This window comes from Carassius auratus, chromosome 20 (assembly GCF_003368295.1).
Source record: "Carassius auratus strain Wakin chromosome 20, ASM336829v1, whole genome shotgun sequence".
In the NCBI taxonomy this organism is placed as follows: domain Eukaryota; kingdom Metazoa; phylum Chordata; class Actinopteri; order Cypriniformes; family Cyprinidae; genus Carassius; species Carassius auratus.
Window position 1 is genome coordinate 11,372,445 of NC_039262.1, and position 13,946 is coordinate 11,386,390.

The following is a 13,946-nucleotide window of genomic DNA, read 5'->3' on the forward strand; positions in this document are numbered from 1 at the left end:
AAACTATTTTTAAAGTTTGGGCTCATAACCATTAGATCATTCACACCCAAAGCAGTTATTGTAAATGAAATGATAACAGATAATATTTTTGATGTACTCTGCTTGACTGAAACCTGGCTAAAACCAAATGATTATATTGGTCTAAATGAGTCCACTCCACCAAACTGGTCGTGGCGGAGGTGTTGCAACAATGTATAGTGATATTCTCAATGTAACCCAAAAAACAGGATACAGATTTAACTCATTAGGATTACTTCTGCTTAATGTTACACTGTCAGATATGCAAAATAAATCTATTGTATCTCTTGCTCTGGCTACTGTGTATAGACCACCAGGACCATGTACAGAATTCCTAAAAAAAATTAGCAGATTTCCTCTCAGACCTTTTGGTTACCATTGATAAACCGCAAATCATCTAAGATTTTAATATTCACATTGATAATACAAATGATGCATTAGGAATTGCATTTACTGGCCTAATATACTTTTTTTGGAGTCAAGAAAAATGTCACCTACTATTAAATTCGAATAAGACAGAGATATTACTTATTGGACCAAAAAACAGTACACAGAATCTAGTAGACTACAGTTTGCAACTAGACAGATTTACTGTTACTTCCTCTACAGTCAAAAAGCTGGGTGTTACAGTATATTAGACAGCAACTTGTCTTTTGAAAACCAGCTCCTCCGGCTTCAGGCAGCCGGCAGGAGTCCCCCGTTCCCTGCTTCTCCCCATTATGGAGGTGGCAGCAGGCTCCAGCCTCCTAGCAAACGGTAGCAACACCTCCACACCCTCACGGACGGCAGCCGTCCCTCCACGTCTCAGGCAGCCGTCAGTAAGCTTGTCCGTCCCCCCGGCAACTCACTCCACCCCACCGCCTGGATCGTCCACAGCGGCAGACTGCTCCACCATGCTCGATGGCCCTCGGATTCACCACAGCGGCGAGGGATCTTCGGCAGCGCATCCCTCCTTCCTCCCGGGTTTAGGCACCAATGTAATAAAGTAAAAACGTTCATAATCACGGGAAGGAGGAGGCGGGAACCGGCGGACATTTAAATAAAACTTTTATGATAAAATAAACACAAAACAGCACAACAGACCCTCGTGGACGACTGCCTTCACTATCATAACACCTCCTTTTTATCCTTCCAGAGCTCCTCTGTGGGACTCGAGACCGCTGAGTGCCGCAGGTGTCGTTCATTTCCAATTACTCCACCGGCCTCGCTCCTTTCCCACGGCCCCGCCTCACTCGTCACACATACACTTCCGGAACAACTTGATGTCTCTGGCTGGGTTTTTTTGAATCACTGTTTAACTTGCTGGATAGTTAGATGCCAGAGAAGTCTAATAAGGCCAGTGTAGAAATCCCTGGACACAAATGGCTTATAATATCCAAAATTAAAAGCATGGATGTAAAAGTTTAATACAAGTACCTGTAACTAGTACACTTTGAACAGCATTGTCTCCTGTCTATGATAAAGAAGCAGCAGACAGAAATCAGAGGTTCAGTCTTATGAAGGCAGAGCGCACCAGGCCTATTAGATTAGGCTATTTTTGTACCTGCTCTCCTGTTTAATGGAGTTACATGGCTCTGGATTGCCTGGGCAAAACTGATTTTAAAGTAAGATGACTGACAGGCTGCCAGATATAAAAAACAAACAATAACTCCATTTGAGTAGAGCTCTGCACATTCTTTTGGTAGACTGCCACAGAAGAAGCAAAGTCGGAGACTTTTAAGTAATTGACTAGGAATTTTCTACTCCAGACTAATTCTTAACGCTCAGAGTATGGGCTCATCATTCTTTTATTCACTCTCACTCTCTCAGTTGCAGTACCATCTGCTGATTTCCTCATTCTTGAATGTTATCCGATATTACACAAGCAAGAAGTGGCAGCCACTGGCGTTGATTTCACATAAATGTAGATGACATTAGGCATGTTGAGACCTTCATTCTGCAGACCTGGATTTCCTAGGATTTAACTGAAAGCCCCCACTCACATCCATTGTCGCCTGAGCCACAGACCTCTTGCATTTGATCGCAAGCGCAGGTACAGAGGGCCTCCGCTCTCCTTCTACAACGGGAAAGTCTGCAGGCGGAGGGAGGGAGCAATCGTGAGCCTCCATCCCTGTGGGTGGCTCATCCACACTCATGACAAAGTGCATCCAGGCAAAGGTCAGTGCAAAGCCTGCAGGCAACTGCTGCTTCCCTCATCCTACCTAGTTAGTCATACTCAAACAGGAAAAACATCACTCCATCGTCCATTGACGATGAGTGTTGAAAAAAATAAAATAAAAAGTGAGTACAAAGATGATTCAATAGCTGTGGAGGTGTGGAAAACTAGATGAGACGTTGAGGGTGATCGATGAAGGCGACTCTCCAAAGTCTCTGGCACACATCCTAAAGCCCTTTTTAATTAAAGTTAGGAGCCTGCTGCAGGGCCAGACCTGCGAGCACGTCCTGTCCATTCGGTTGAGGAGATGTGATGGAGCCAGACCATGACTGCTGACATTCCACCACAACTCCTGACATTTGCCAGCAGCATTGGGCTGGATTCTCAAGAGGGAGAGCACGAGCTAGAATAAAATATTGTGTGACTTCTGCAGTGTCTTCTGTTCATGTATCAACATCTATATACCAAATCACTATGCTTTTATCAACAATTCCTTTGATTTGATTTTTATTTTCAAAACATATAAAAGGTAACTTTTAATGATACAAGATACTTTTCCTACTCAGGATAGTCACTGACTGAGATTTGAGATTTATGTAAATATTGTTACATAATTTGCCTGCTAAATGTTCCATGAAGCTCATGCTACACCACTGAAATCTAGTCCCGCCCAGATAGGAATGTCTGTTGATATTTTTGATAACATTTCTTCTAATTTATTTTGACCTTTGGTGAATACCGTAAGCTAATTTTCTTGTTGTGCAGCCTGGTGCACTTTCATTATGAATTTAGACCTTTTGCCAAGATTCTGAGTGAAATAACAGTTGGTCGTTCGACTGCCTGCTGGCATCCCATCCAACATAAAAAGCTAATTAAATCAATAAGGAGAGCCCGATCCCGGAAACTGCTCAGAAAGGCCAATGTAGTAGTAGGTCACAATTTAATTCCTTCTCTTAATTATATACAAACATTTATAAATAAATGTACCGCCCACGTTTAAACAACAGACCAACCTGCTTTATAGTAACTGAGATTCCAATCCCACCTGAATTCAGAAAACAAATTCCATTCTATCAGTACTTGGTGATTTGGGCTCCGACATGCTTTTAGTTCTCTCGTATAATATTTCAGTTTAATTATTGATATACTTTTTTACAATTTAATGTCGCAATGAAAAGCAAGTAGCTATAGATCTTTACTTGCGTTTGAAATGAAAAATAAAACCAAATGACCAGGGACTTCGTTCTATCAATCAGTTGTTGATTAGATTGACTGTTGCACTCACAAATAGAGGAAGATCAGAATACAAGCTTGCAAATGATTGTAAGAAAGGGGTGTAGTTTAAGCAGACTAAATGATAGGAAATATCCACCATACATTATGATACAAGTCTGTCATTTGACAGGAAGATCACGTTATAACATTATGATTTATAATTACAAATTATTCATAGCTGAACCATTCACAAGCATTTAGAACATATCATATGAGCGATTATAATAACCAAACAGTTTGGTTTTAGATTTGTTTGTAAAGTATGCCAGACCAGAAACACAATAAATCTTCAAACATATGGTATCCTGAAATAGGCTTATTTTCACATGTGGCAAAACAACTCGACATGACACAATGTACAAGCATTAACAATTTTGATTCTAATGAGAGGTGTGTTTCCCGTATAAGCAACGTAACATGCTGTTTAACCACCATAGTACGATGCATTGTTGTTGAAACAAACTAGATAACAACAGCTGTTTCCTAAACACGGTCGCAACTCTGTCATCAAGAGCTGAAGTTCCATCCCTGTAAGTCGGCAACACTGTTTGCGAATGTTCGTTTGAACTATGGTTTCGGGAAACACCGAATCATTGAACTATGTTGGTAATGACGGAACTTGCGACCATAGTTGGCTAACGATACTTTTGGGAAACGCACCCCAAGGCAGAAATTTGTTTTATTTCCAGAGATATGCACCCATCCCAGACAGCATTTTTTATGGCGACAGTTTTAAAAGCCCATTTTGTTACTCCTACCTGGCACTTTACTTACTATCTTTATACTGCAGATGTTAACCTTCATCTGTCCGTCCCCTGGACCTTCAGTCCACACCTGCATTATTAAGTGTACTGTATCATGAGTTAGCTGGCAACAAACTAAAAAAAACTAAAAGGTGAAGAAATGCATAGAAATGATTTATTTTACATTTTCAAGTACAGAAAAAGGAGCACTACAAATAAAACATTCAAACTAAATGCAAAGTGCTGCATCATGAGAATCGTGATCAACCTCTCTAGTATGTAATTAACCTAAACTGGAAAGTTTTAATCAGCAGTGCATAAAAAAAGCTTTATGGTCTCCCTACTTTATGCCAGGTGAATTTCTCAATTTCACAGTCAGCGAAAATGTCACTGGGTGTTACACCCCTCATCCTTCTATGCTACAGTCCAGTCATCAGACAGCAGACAAGATCTTGTTAGTATGAGGCAAGGTAGCTTTAAATTTCCTCCAGTGTTTGGAAATATATTAGAATGAGGAATGTCAACGATTAATCGATGATCAATTAATTGTCAATAAGAGATGCAATCGATTCAAGCTATCAATGGTCGATTAACCTATATTTAATTTTGGGCTGAATGCAGCAAAACACGTGTGAGTGTCTGTGAGTGACTGCAACGGTATATAAATGCATCATCATTCATTCATAATGTACAAATTAAGTTTTTAATGTGATTTAAACTTTAGAAGTACATTAAAATAGCAACAACACAAAGTTGTTCAACATAGAAAGCAATATAAATGTAGTAAGTCATTTCCCCAAATAGTTGTTTCATATTGTCTGCTTTGCAGGGCTGCGGGAGACGTGACAGAAAGGCTATCCTACAACTTGTTAATTTGTTCCTACGACTTATTAATTTGTGGCAAATTCTGACATTTTCCAGAACAGGATCCAGCAGGATCAAATTAACATAAAAAATGTTTGACGTGAGCAAGAGTGAGTTTTTCTGCAGCAGCGGTTCACTGACTGTGCAGCGCAGACACACACGCCACAGTTACGTTTGGCATAATTTCATTTTAAATGCCATAATGTCAGTTGAAAACATTGCAATTGTGTTTTAAAATACAACAATGAGCACCACGAAACCATTTAAAGAGGCACGTTCAGCGGTCTCCGTCCCAGGATAGGAAACAGTCAACAAAGTAAAATTATCTCAAATGTACGGCGATTTAAGGTATTTTATCAAATTATCACAATCACATCTATTCATTTTATAATCCTGTAACTAGCATTTTATTCAGACTTAAATCCCTTTAATAAAAAATCTTTGTGTTGTTTTTTGGCTGTTGCACATCCTGTCATGCCGGTGACTGCGTACCGCTGCAATAGACGCATTTTGCAGCATTAATGTTAACGGTTAATCGATTAATTGATCGATAATTTAACAGTGTATACTATACACACCTCACCTGATTCACTGAGAAATAGAACAAAACAAGACACTATAATTGTTAATTGTGAGTGACCATCTTTGCATTGCATGGTCACAATTATATAAGTGTGCATTATTACAGTTTAATTAAATTAAATTACAGTTTAATTAAATTAGAAAGGATAAGTGTCTGTGACCCGTTAAAAATACTAACATTTGTTTCCTGCTGATTAATTCATTTTATTTTTGTGCTGCATGAAAGGAACATAAATAGGCTACTGTTAATTGAAATTATTTGTTATGGAAAGAAGAGAACTAAAATAGCATAGTTATGTGTACAGTGTTTATTATAATGTTTGTAAACACTTTGGGCCCTATCTTGCACCCAGCGCAATTGACTTTGTACACCGACGCATGTGTCATTCCTATTTTGCACCCGCGCAAAGCGCGCTTTTCCCTCCACAGAAGCACGTCGCTAAACTAGTGAATGAACTTGCGCTCCCTGGGCGGTTCAGCGCAAAAAAGGAGGCGTGTTCCGGCGCAAACAATCCCTGGTGCTATTTTGCTGTTCCATTAAACAATTGCGCCACTGACCAGAAAAAACCTAGTCTAAAGTCAGTGGCGCGTTGCGCGTTGTTCATTATGCTATTTTAAGGGCGCATGCTTGACCATAATGTATAGCGTGCACAACGCGCATACACTTTGCTCATGTAATCTACACAGATGCAACATTTATTTTTGCAAATCATAAACTGTTACACTAAAAAAAAATATTAACACATGAGATGACGGAAATCATTGTGGTGTGCCACGAAGATGTGAAAAAATAGGCATAAATCTAGCTTACAAATTATTCAGGCTAATTGTAGTAATTAAGGATCAGACCTGTTTGCCCAATAGTGGCAAGACATATAGGCTATGTAAGGACATCTGACAAATATGTTTGTCCGTCAAGAACCAGGAAAAAAATCGATGAAACAATTGTGGCTATTTCCTCCCACGCCTGTTTAACCGACGCAATTTTGGGTGGGTTTCTCCCATCCCCATACAACACAACTTCTCTGTCTTTCACTGCTCTTACAAGAACATCAGTCTCCTCGGCTGTGAACCGCTCCTGGCGTGCGCCTGGTAAATACGCCATAATAATAGCAATCCATAATGGGACTTGCGCACCTGCTTTTAAAGGGAATGTTGGATGACGCTCTGATTGGTTTATTTCACGTTACGCCCAAACCACACCTATGAATAATGAAGCTACTTCAGACCAACCCATTTTAGATTTGCGCCGGGCGCAAGAGCCATTTATCCCGCCGGGAAAATAGCAACAGCGCCGAGACCCGCCCACAAAGTTACTTGCGCTTCGCGCTTTGACACTTGCGTTTCAGATCGTTAAAATAGGGCCCTTTGTGTCTGCATTAGGCCTATTTCAGAATGAAATAATAAATTTCGACTTATTAATAGGCTACGTGATGTGTTTTTTTCTATCTAAAAAATACAATTTCTAATACGCGTAGCATAGCCTATTTTAAAAATGCAGCAAACATTTTTAAATATTTCGATGAATTACTGAAAATAAATAACCGGTTAAAATGAACATCCCTAGTGCTGATCTTTAACTGTGAGATCCTCGATCATCCTCAATCATCCTATTTTCATATACACTGTTATATAATGTAGCACTTTATAGAAGCAGAGCCACTTACTGCCTTCTCACTGTGCAGGACAATTTTACACTTCTGACACAGCAATTTCCCTATAGCAAGCTATCCTACTTGCACATATTTGAATAATTCAGAAGTGTGATAAGAGGGAACATTTTCTGCAATTGGTCACACCGTACAAGCAAAAACATTGCCTGGTATCTCAGAAATGTGCCGTCACCTGCCGTGGTTTCACCTAATGGGAAGATACGGAAAGACAAATTTGTTTCGCTTTATTTGTGTTTTGTGTCGCAATGTGTTTTTGATTTGGCTACACTTAATTACTTTCTAAGACGCTGAAACACTTAATTAATGTTGACATGCATTGAATTAGCATAAACAGGCAGATACACTTGCAAGACAAAACAGCCCTCTGGACGGAGACATTAGCTTTGCTTTTCCTCTCCTTTACTTTGATGGTCAGGAGGGGGAGTCAAGCCGACAGGCCTGGAGGGAGAACGCCTGACAAGAGGAGAGAAGTACTTGCCATTTCAAAGCACCGCATTATCCTGTTGTTTTTAGGCAGCAACTTTATGCCTAGATTAAGGAATAACATCACGTCCCACAAAACAACTAGTTCAGTGAAGCAGGCCTATATATGATTGTTTATGAGTAGAGTAGCTTTATTACTTATAAAAAACAGTCAAAACAAACCATTAATCTGAAGATATATACTAGATATATGATTGAAGCGTCTTTAGATACAAAAGCAAGAAAAGCAAAAATAAGATTATTTTCATGTTATGTCAAATAATCACTAAATAGCAGACACTAAGTGACATATTTTCAATTTAATTTAAAATAATGTTATACATATTACCTTTAAGTGTGTGTTATATCATGACAAGGGTAATGGTAAAATAGAGGAAATTCCACTTTCCTTCTTGCAACCTCTACTGCCACTGCAAACAACATTTTGATTGGCACATCGGTTAGTACCATAATATCAAATTCTTCACACCTTAAGGGAAAAGCCTGAGAAGATGGGCTCTCAGTGCTTTTAGGTTACTAGAATCTGTCACAATAGCAATCCCAGTGTCTCTAAACACCTCTGTGAGGTTAGCAGAGTTAGCCATGTGTTTCTGCCAGCCACGCATGCCCTTTTTGGGCTTAAAAGAGTGTGTTCTTTTCCAAGAGCCCAGGAGCAATTCCATCTAATCTACTTCCCCTCATCTACATCCTCAGCAGTTCTGCTAAAAATAGATTCAGACTAATCTTGAGATAAAACGTGTACACTTCGGTAATATTCTGGGTTCAATCAGTACTTATGTGTCTGCTCCAATGTGGTTTATAATAAAGACAATACAATAGAAAGCAGTACAGCATGACATTATCCATTGTGGACAATAATTGGCCTGGACAAGCTGGAGCAGAGGATGTGTAAAAAAAGCTGTTTAAAAATATCTTATTGCTTTATTGGTATGAATCTGGTCTTTTTTAGTTTGTTTGAATGTCAATTAGTACTTTATGAATCTGTTTATCCAGCAGAATATTCCTGATATTTAGCCAAAGTCAAACTTGTGTTTTAATCCTACTATTAGGTTTAGGGCGGTAGCTCTTCTTTTTGCAGTCGGTCCCTCTGAATTCGCAACTAATACATTCCTCAATTTAAACCTTTTATCGCTGCTTCAGTAATGACAGGTGTGGGAGTTCTCATTAAATGCTACTTCCTCATGAATAATTTTAATAAGCTAATGTTTAAGCCATTTTGCCCCTAAAGGCAAAGCCTGTCGCAAGCCTTCATTTGGTTACTTATCAAAAACCGCCTTTTACAGTTAAATCCTCAGCGCACACGCAATTGTTAATAGCTATGTTGCATTTCGCCCTCAAAACATTTCATGTCACAGCATAAAAAAATTGTATTAAAGCATCTTAGGCTGTTCATGCAATGTATTGATTTAGTTTGCTTCATATCTGAAGACGTAGCAAGCATGTATGCACGAGGCAGGTATTAATGCAAGGCACATACTAATGTATTTGTCATAAAATCTTACAAATGTTTTTCCCAAGAGCTTGCCGTTGTTGTGAGAGTACATTACTCAGCTTAAAGCAGAAGGCTAAACTCCAGAGGCAGATTGGTTTCACAACCCTTTCAATGCCGAGGCCTCATTGATCTGGCTTTCCTCAGCGCCTGACAGGGATCCCTGAAGACAAATCTAAAATTTCCACCTCCTGTAATGAAGGGGATTGAGCTTTGTGTCAATAGCAAACAGCAACATAGTTTCCGACCATGTCCATTTCTCAAAACAGGAGGTGTCAGGAAATGAAAATAGTTTCAGCAAGGAGGGCAATCTATTAAACTGCTTATAAGCTACCTCAAAAAACGACAGCGATAAAATCGGATTAAATGAACGCGCCTGTCTTTCTGGAAAAGCATGCAGCCACAGCCAATTCATTCATTTTGGGGGATTGAACGCGCTGCAGATTCTGACAACATGACACTGAGATAAAACCACACTTGTTAGAGGAAATCCTAGATTGCAAGATTTACATTTTACGCACAGAAAGGTACAGTAACACCTCTCTTAGGTGATGCAGAAAAAATGCTTTGGAGCTTACAAACTGTGTTTGATTTAAAACATTTGCAGAGGTCAACATTTGGCAATGTTATGAACCAACTGCTATTCATAGTTTTCACGTGACGTCACAGCCTTATGGGAATGCCCACCTGGAGGGCAAAATACGGCTTTCTTCCGCTTCCAGCCAGTTTGTACTAATTGCTAATGTACTAAGAGGGTAATATTAAATAGCATACGTTATTGATGATGCCCACTATTTACAGTAAAGCAGATGCACCCAGAATATAAATGCAACATGCCAAATTTAATATAGAAAACCATTTAAAGAAAATATTGAATGTGGCTTTAAGACAGTGATATTGGAGAACCAAACTTAATATACTCCTTATTAATAAAACATACTATATACAGGCAAGCAGATGGACCCTGAATATGAAACAACACATAAAGTTTCATGTTCAGCATTTTCCCATAGAAAACCATTATAGAAAGAAAATGCTTAACATGCACATTGCATTCACATATTGGGCCCCATATGTATATAGTAGGACTTATACAAAAAATTATACTGAATATCACTTTTTAATATCACTGTCTTAAGATGCGGTCACATTAGCAAACTTAGGCAAAATAAAGTGAGCAAAAAAGGTCCTCACACACTGCCAAACAAAGCAGCTTTGTTTATACAATGGCCAAATCAGTCATAACCGAAACTGTTTCATTACAAACATTCTTCCAACAGAAGAAAGTCAGTCATACAGGTTTTGAATGACATGAGTGTGAGTAAATGAGAACAGGATTTTGATTCTCTTTTAAGCCATGTTAATAAGCGTTTTAGAATATCCTGCTGTTTTGGTGATTGAAATACCATGGTAGGTAATGTATATGGTTATCAAGTGCCTAAACCTTGCAGTTCGTTCATATACCTTTGTTTTTCTTCTTTTGAGAGGTGGTCTAAATATTTGTAGCATGAAACAGATGGAAAATTGTCAGGCCTGGTCTGCAGTTCTATGGATGTTCAGCCCTCCGGGTCGCTTTGCGAGTCATGTGACTGAAAACAATGAAGTGAGACTGCAGAGACATTAGAGAGTAGGACTACTCACCAGTTGGAGCCAGAAGCCTTGGGGGTGGTGGAGGAGGGGGTGGAGGGGGTAATGGTGGGTAGGGCCTACACTGGCATGGCAACTGGCAGCTCGCTTCCAGCGGTGCCACTGTGGTTCGGGAGCATGATTTCTGGAGCTCCCCTCTCGCAAACTAGGGAGAATAACAGAGCACAACTGAGATTTAGCTCTTGTCTCTTTCATCATCATCATGCCATGTGTAGCACAGCAAAAACTGCAATAGTAAAATGAGATTTTTTGCAGTAACGCTTAGAATTTACAACGAAGAGAACATCATAACAACACAAGCACTCTCTCGTATTTTGTCTCTGCATGTTGGCGAATGGGAGCTCCCTCCCACTAAAGTGGAGACTGAAGGGTGTGTGGAGGCTGAGGTCTCTCAAAGAGAGCACCCACCCACACCGCAGTGCCACGGACCCCCGAAGAGTGGGAGTAACGAGGGGTGAACCCTGACACTGCCACCCCCTAATAGGCCATCCAGGAAACACTTCTCCTAGTCTTGTGAGCACTGTTGCCACGGGGGACAGTAGTAGAGGACCAAAAGCAATGTCTCCAGAACTGAACACTGTTCAGTATCTATGACTTCAGCTGATGCTGGAACTCTTAAATAAACCGTAGTGCATACTATTACACTAGACTAGTTCTAAATACTACAATTGTAGAAATACTAGATGTGCAAGGTCAAAATATAACACATAAATATTCATGGATATTTTACTTTGTGTATTAAACTTTAATATTCCGAAACTGCCATCTAAATCTAAACATTCTGATTAAACTCAAAATAATATAAAAACGTTTTATTTTGTTGCCAACTGTATTTGACCGTGCATATGTATACTAATACATAAATACACATCTAAATAACTAGATATATGCATAGATTTCAGCGCAGTAGAGAATCACACAGTGGCCGTTATGCACGTGCGCATCCGCGACGCTCAGTTATTGAACCGAATTATTATAATCGACTGAACTGCTCAGTCCAACTCACCTGAAATAACGGAAGAAACAGTGAGAGAAAACAATGACTTATCAAAAACGGCAAAAAACCCAAACTAAACGGCGATAAATTTCGGATAAACATTCCTCTTCTGTCTCTTCACAGTCCACCTGACGAGGACGCGAGTCTGAGGCGCATAAAAGTCATTTAATATCCGCTTCTCACGGCTTACCAACGATGTTTTCCTCGAGTTTGAGCAGACACGGTCTCTGAAACATTCTCGTCCAATTAAAGCAACAATAACTGGTGACATGGAAGGATTTGAAGCGACATAGGAAGGACGTTAGCGTTGCTTCTGAGGAAAGTTGTTGATCCTTCGCGCGCTGCCGTTGCGCGTGCCGTTTCCACCGCACAGGAGTTCCAAAGCAAAGTTCTCTCCGCGCGCGATTCTGTGTGAGCCGAGCGCTGAATCAGGATTCATTTCTGGCCAGGCATGATAAGAAGATGTCAGTTTAGTTACTGACACTCAAAACGCCACAGAGAGCCCACGCTGACTCGGTTAATCGCCTGAACGCCGGTGCTTAAGTAGCTCCCAAAACTGTAGACTGGGGGATTCACCTCTTCATGACTTGGAAAGCACCACCTGACGTGAAAACGTCCAGTGAGAGACGCGCGCAAAAATATCGTACTATTATTAATGTGCTAGCCATTTACATTAGCGACGTAGTCACACGTTTTCTATCGTTCCCGGTTTGAGTTAAAGCGATGTATTTAACGAGGACCCTTAGGGTTACGTTTGGTTAGGTCACGTCGTCAGACAGTGAGCATGTATTCGGGGCGAGTTGGATGTACTCTGCAGAGTAGACAGACACATAGCACATGAGGCAGTGAGGGAGAGAGCCGAGGGGGAGGGGGGCAGTTTGCCATCCACAGCTTTTGTTTAGGTGGCAGAATTTTAATTTTAGCTTGCGTGGTAAATTAAAGGACGTTTCCTGTGGATGTATTACAATCCACATGGGATTTGATTAACAGCAGGAAAATAATTTTTAATTAAGAGACTTCAATAAATGATCCAAATGCGTAGTTAGTCTAATTCTGAAATCGGACATGGAGTGCCAAAATAAAAGCAATTGTAACTGGCAGTAAAAGTGCTAAAGTACTGGAGCAAAGTGCAGTAAAATCTCGAGCAGGAAGTGCAGGTGCTAGTCTATAAACAGTTCTAGACCAGTTAGGCTTGTGTCTGAATCATGATTGTTGGTTGATGGAATAAAAACATTGGTATTTTCTAATTATTGCATTATTAGACATAGTGCACTAGTGCTAACACTACAGTTTAGTCCAGTTTAAAGCTGTGTGCTTAATTACATTCCATATTCAGTTTTGGTGTTTATCATGGAGGCAGTACAACATACTATTCAAACACTTCTGTTTGTTTAACTTTATGTGTGAATTTCCATTTATGTATTTTTTTCTGCACAACTGGATAAACAAGACTATTGCTCAGTGGGAATGGTGTAAAAGTGAAAGTAAAAAGTGACATGACATACAGTCAAGTATGGTAACCCATACTCAGAATTCGTGCTCTGCTTTTAACCCATCCAAAGTGTACACACACAGAGCAGTGATAACACACACACTGTGAACACACACCCAGAGCAGTGGGCAGCCATTTATGCTGCGGCACCCGGGGAGCAGTTGGGGGTTCAGTGCCTTGCTCAAGGGCACCTAAGTCATGGTATTGAAGGTGGAGAGAGCACTGTACATGCACACCCCACACCTACAATTCATGCCAGCCCGAGACTCGAACTCACAAACTTTCGATTGTGCGTCCGACTCTCTAACCAATTAGGCCACGACTTCCCCACGTGCTGTATTTGGACCTGAATGCCAATCATATATATAAACAATAGTATTACATATTACTACAGGTATGTAGGATACATATTATTATTAGCCTTTTATACCATATGTTTATGGACTGTGCTGTACATTATAGACAGTAAAGTACAGTATTTTGTATAGGACAGTATTGAACATAATGTGTCTACACCCTGTAGGCTTT

At 40.0% G+C, this 13,946-nt stretch overlaps 1 protein-coding gene across 3 annotated transcripts in view; it reads right to left on the minus strand.

The window, feature by feature from the left end:
• LOC113120911 (proline-rich membrane anchor 1) overlaps window positions 1-12,746 on the minus strand; it is a 30,620-nt gene extending 17,874 nt beyond the window's left edge. For 2 of the 3 annotated variants that reach the window (XR_003294659.1, XM_026291041.1), the window contains exons 1-2: window positions 11,936-12,746; window positions 10,924-11,074 (exon numbers count right to left, since the gene is read on the minus strand). Coding sequence is in view for 2 of the 3 variants with exons in the window: in XM_026291041.1 (XP_026146826.1) it covers window positions 10,924-11,074; window positions 11,936-12,028 (244 nt within the window). In the remaining variant the exon portion in view is untranslated. The remainder of the gene's footprint in view (window positions 1-10,923; window positions 11,075-11,935) is intronic. The other variant, XM_026291042.1, reaches the window with a different exon arrangement.
• Window positions 12,747-13,946: the final 1,200 nt, after the last annotated feature.